Source organism: Colobus angolensis, unplaced genomic scaffold, assembly GCF_000951035.1.
Source record: "Colobus angolensis palliatus isolate OR3802 unplaced genomic scaffold, Cang.pa_1.0 Scaffold59, whole genome shotgun sequence".
In the NCBI taxonomy this organism is placed as follows: domain Eukaryota; kingdom Metazoa; phylum Chordata; class Mammalia; order Primates; family Cercopithecidae; genus Colobus; species Colobus angolensis.
Window position 1 is genome coordinate 10,416,337 of NW_012119487.1, and position 4,469 is coordinate 10,420,805.

At 53.1% G+C, this 4,469-nt stretch overlaps 1 protein-coding gene across 1 annotated transcript in view; it reads left to right on the forward strand.

The window, feature by feature from the left end:
- Window positions 1-4,469, forward strand: part of LOC105526426 (rab11 family-interacting protein 3-like) — a 113,384-nt gene that overhangs the window by 89,612 nt on the left and 19,303 nt on the right. Inside the window, exon 7 of the mRNA XM_011962432.1 lies at window positions 1,640-1,675. Within this exon, the coding sequence (XP_011817822.1) occupies window positions 1,640-1,675 (36 nt within the window). The remainder of the gene's footprint in view (window positions 1-1,639; window positions 1,676-4,469) is intronic.

Consider the following 4,469-nt stretch of genomic DNA (forward strand, 5'->3'; position numbering starts at 1 on the left):
TGGGAGTAATGAGGCATTGGTTGGGATGAGTAAAAACAACTCTGCAGAGCATAGGGACAGGTGCCACAGGAGCAGCCGCCACCCAGGGCCCGGGCAGAGCCCCCCAGCTGCAGCCACTGCTACCCAAGGCTGAGGTCTGCAGCAGCTGCACACCGGGCAGTGGGGGCACCACCGTGCTGTCAGGGCTTGTGGGGAACCTGCCTTCTGGCTGCCAGGAAAGCTATTCTGTTGCAGGATGCTTGGCAGAGTCACCCCCTAGAGAACAGCTACCCGAATGGGGTCGGGGAAGCCCCTGGTTCTGGCCACAGTGGGCAGGATGCTCCCTAGAGTGGGGGCTAGGGAGGCTGTGTGTGTTGGAGGGCCCTGCAGAGAGGGGTCAGAACCACGAGGCAAACCTCTTCCTGCTGTGTTCGCTCCACGGCTCCCTCTGCTGATGAGACGCAGCATCATGGAGGAGAAGCCCGCTAAGAGCCCAGCGCTGTTTCTACAGGGCCAGTAAAAAGGATGGACTTGGAGCTGAGGGGCTCTGCATTAATACCTGGCACAGCAGCTGATTCTTCTCCAGCAGATTTTTTTTTTTTTGAGACAGAGTTTTGCTCTTTGTTGCCCAGGCTGGACAGCGGCGTGATCTCGGCTCACTGCAACCTCTGCCTCCCGGGTTGAAGCGATTCTCCTGTCCCAGCTTCCCGAGTAGCTGGGATTACAGGCATGTGCCATCGCGCCCAATTATTTTTGTATTTTTAGTGGAGATGGGGCTTCTCCACATTGCCAGGCTGGTCTCGAACTCCTGACCTCTGGTGATCCACCCGCCTCGGCCTCCCAGAGTGCTCGGATTATAGGCATGAGCCACCATGCCCGGCCCCTCCAGTAGATTTTTCTGTCTGACCCTGGAAAGAAAATCATGGGTGTTTTTGAGACAGGTAAGCTGAAGAGAGATGTGGCTTTGTGAGTTCCAGGATCTTGATGGTTCTCAGGCCCTTGGGGGTGAGGGCGTCTTCTTGCAGGCTGAGGCTAATAGTTTAGCAGCTATACTGTAAAATACAACTTTGGACCTCAGAAATGAGAGGGAAGGTAAGTTTGGCCCATGTGCCACTGCAGATGGTTAAATCAAACAGTTGGTGTGTGATTGGCTACATTTACTGCCCTGAAATGGCAACGGGAAAGGTGTCCCGACTGACGCCTAGGCAGGCGTTCTGAGCGTGACGCGCCAGTGCGTAAGTCGAAGTCAGCGGCAAACTCCTGTCATCGCGGGACCTGGGGTCACTTTTCACTTGGGGGTCTCCAAAGGCCAAGCGTTTGGGGGTAATTTGGCTTCAGAAGCATTGGTGACAGTGCAGCCAGCTGATGGGACCAGGTGTGGCGCTGGCCCCTCAGTCACACAGTCTAGGGTGGCTGCATCTGGAAGCCTCTTTGGGGGCTGGAGTAACGAGACGTATGCGGCCTCATCCCAGCACCCCCGTGTCCTTGCTGTTTTGCTGAGTGAGCATTTGTGCATGGGCTTGCCTGGGGGGGCCCTGCATGCCGGGAGCACTGCTGAAAGGCCGCCCACCCCGTATCTCCACAGCCTGAGTTTCCTGCTTCCTCCTGCTCCTCTCTGTCTGTTCTAACAATTTTCCTGTTTATTTTGTTTTCTGCACAGTCCGACAAAGCGGCTCTCCAGCAAGAAGGTGGCAAGGTAGGTGGGTCTCTGGTTCCTGCTGAAAAACGTTCTGAAGTGGATAATTAATCATAGTTTTTAAAAAAACATTTTAGAAAATGTTCTTTTCCAAGGTATTTTTTAAGCTCCTGCAAGTTACGTGGTTTGGGGCTGAAGGTATCCGGAGGGGGTATTGGGAAAGGGGTTTCCAGGGCTGTGAATTTGGACCTGGATTTGTGACCAAGAGGTAGGTGTCCGAGCTTTTGGTGCTGGGCCTGTTGAGTGTTCACTAAGGTCTGGAAGGGGCCACCATCCCCAGATGTCTGCTGTATGTCAGTTCTGAGGTCCGTGACCCAGTGAGGAGCCTGACTTCTCAGAGCCGGGTCTGGGCAGCTCCCCAAGGTGAGCTGAAGGTGAGGGGTGGGTCTGACTCCAATTCCTAAAGACCATTTCTTCATTTTTCAGCTTTACATAGATCTGTTGGCTTCCTGCTGTGAAAGATGGCAACATACACTTTTACCTTCCTCCCCTGCCAGTTCTTACCAAAATGAGCATGCAGGGTTAAGGCCCTTCCCAGGGAACCACACAGTGTGGCTGCCGGGTGGCCTCTGCTGCCGTCAGAGACTGGCTTCGTGTCTTTATCTGCTTTGCCTTCCCCGTCCCCATCCTGCTTCGTGGCCCAGCCTCTGGCAGGGCCGGGAGACGCCTCTCCGGCTTGCTCTGGAACATCCCCCCCCGGAGCCTCCTCTCTGCCCCGTTGTGCTGGGCATTCTCCAGGCCTCGTGGCTGTGGTCCTGGACGGGTCTGCCCACACCAGTGAGTTCCTTTGTTTCGGGGGCTGGATCCTCTAGCTCCCTGGCCCCGTCTTCCTTCTTGTTTGTTTTCCCCATTTTTTTGTCCAGCACATCTTCCTGTAGCTTCTTGAGAAAAGGGGTGCTCAGGAGATAAACGTGAACCTGGGTTGGTTGGACTGTGAGCGTGTGGAGAGTTTTCCTGTAAGATTCTTGGCGGCATTGCTTATGTTCTAGAGCTAGAGTCGCTACCCCGAGGTTTAACCTTTCTGTCTCTACAAAAAAAAAAAAAAAAAATTGGCAGGGTCTTGCTGCGTTGCCCAGGCTGTCGTGCAGTGGCTATTCACAGGTGCAAGCATAGTTCCGACAGCCCCAGACTCCTTGGGCTCAAGTGATCTTCCCAGCTCGGCCTCCCAAAATTCTGGGATTACAGGTGTAAGCCACCACACCCAGCCAGGGACAGAAACCTTTTGTTTTCCATTTTCTTTTATTTTGAGACATCATCTTGCTCTGTCACCTGGGCTGAAGTACTGTGGTACAATCACAGCTCACTGCAGCCTGTACCTCTCAGGCTCACTCCATCCTCTCACCTCCTCCCCCTGAGTTCCTGGGACTACAGGTATGCATTGCCATGCCCGGCTAGTCTTTTAATTTTTAATAGAGATAGAGTTTCACTATGTTGCCCAGCCTGGTGGTCTTGAACTCCTGGGCTTAAGGGAGCCTCCCACCTTGGCCTCCTGAAGTACTGGGATCACAGACATGAGTCGTCATACCTGGCCATGGATGGAAACTTTTTTCTTTTCGTTTCTCTTCTCTTTTCTTGGCTTTCTTTTCTTTTTGAGACAGTCTTGCTCTTCCTTGCTCTGCCTTGCTCTGTGCAGTGACATGATCACAGCTCACAACAGTCTTCACTTCCCAGACCTCCCAAGCTCAAGCGATCCTCCCTCCTCAGCCTCTCGAGCAGCTGAGACCACAGGTGCATGCCACCATGCCCAGATAATTTTTTAATTTTTTGTAGAGACAGGCCCCGACTGGTCTTGAACTCCTGGGCTCTAGCAGTCCTCCCACCTCGGTTGCCCAGAATGTTGGGATTACAGACATGAGCCACCGTGTCCCACTTGTTTTCCATTTTCTATCATTTTAGGGCGAGGGGCTAGGGGAAGCAGAGGTGAATGTCATCATGCATTTTTTTCTGTCTTCTTGCTCACGCCTTTCACAAAAGCATTGAGCTGGCCAGGCGCGGTAGCTCACATCTGTAATCCCAGCACTTTGGGAGGCCGAGGCGGGTGGATCACCTGAGGTTGGGAGTTCAAGACCAGCCTGGCCAACATGGAGAAACTCCATCTCTTCTAAAAATACAAGATTAGCCAGGTGTGTTGGCGTGTGCCTGTAATCCCAGCTACTCAGGGGCTGAGGCAGGAGAATCGCCTGAACCCTGGAGGCAGAGATTGCAGTGAGCCGAGATTGCGCCACTGCACTCCAGCCTGGGCAACAAGAGCGAAACTGTGTCTCAAAAAAAAAAAGAAGAAAAAGAAAAGCATTGAGCTCTTAGGAATGTGAAGTGAATCCCCAGGTACACTTTTGTTACCACTTCAGCATCACCTTCCTCCCCACTTCATCATCTTTTACTCCAGACAGGCTGCAGCTGGTGACATGAAAGGCCAGTCAAGGCCAGCTGAGGCATCTCCTTGAGGCCTCCTGTGCTTAGGATGGGGTGCAGCCTGCCGCTGGCTGTCACAGCCTCATGTCAGAAACACCCTTTAAAATTTAATGTTTCCTTCATGGGTACCCTTTGGTATAAAAAAAGCCCAATCTGATCCCGGCACGGTGGCTGACGCCTGTAATCCTAGCACATCGGGAAGCCGAGGTGGGCGGATCATGAGGTCATGGGCTCGTCGAGACCAGCCTGACCAACATGGTGAAACCCCATCTGTACTAAAAATATAAAAATTAGTCAGGCGTGGTGGTGCACACATGTTATCCCAGCTACTCAGGAGCCTGAGGCAGGCGAACTGCTTGAACCCAGGAGGCAGAGCTTGGAG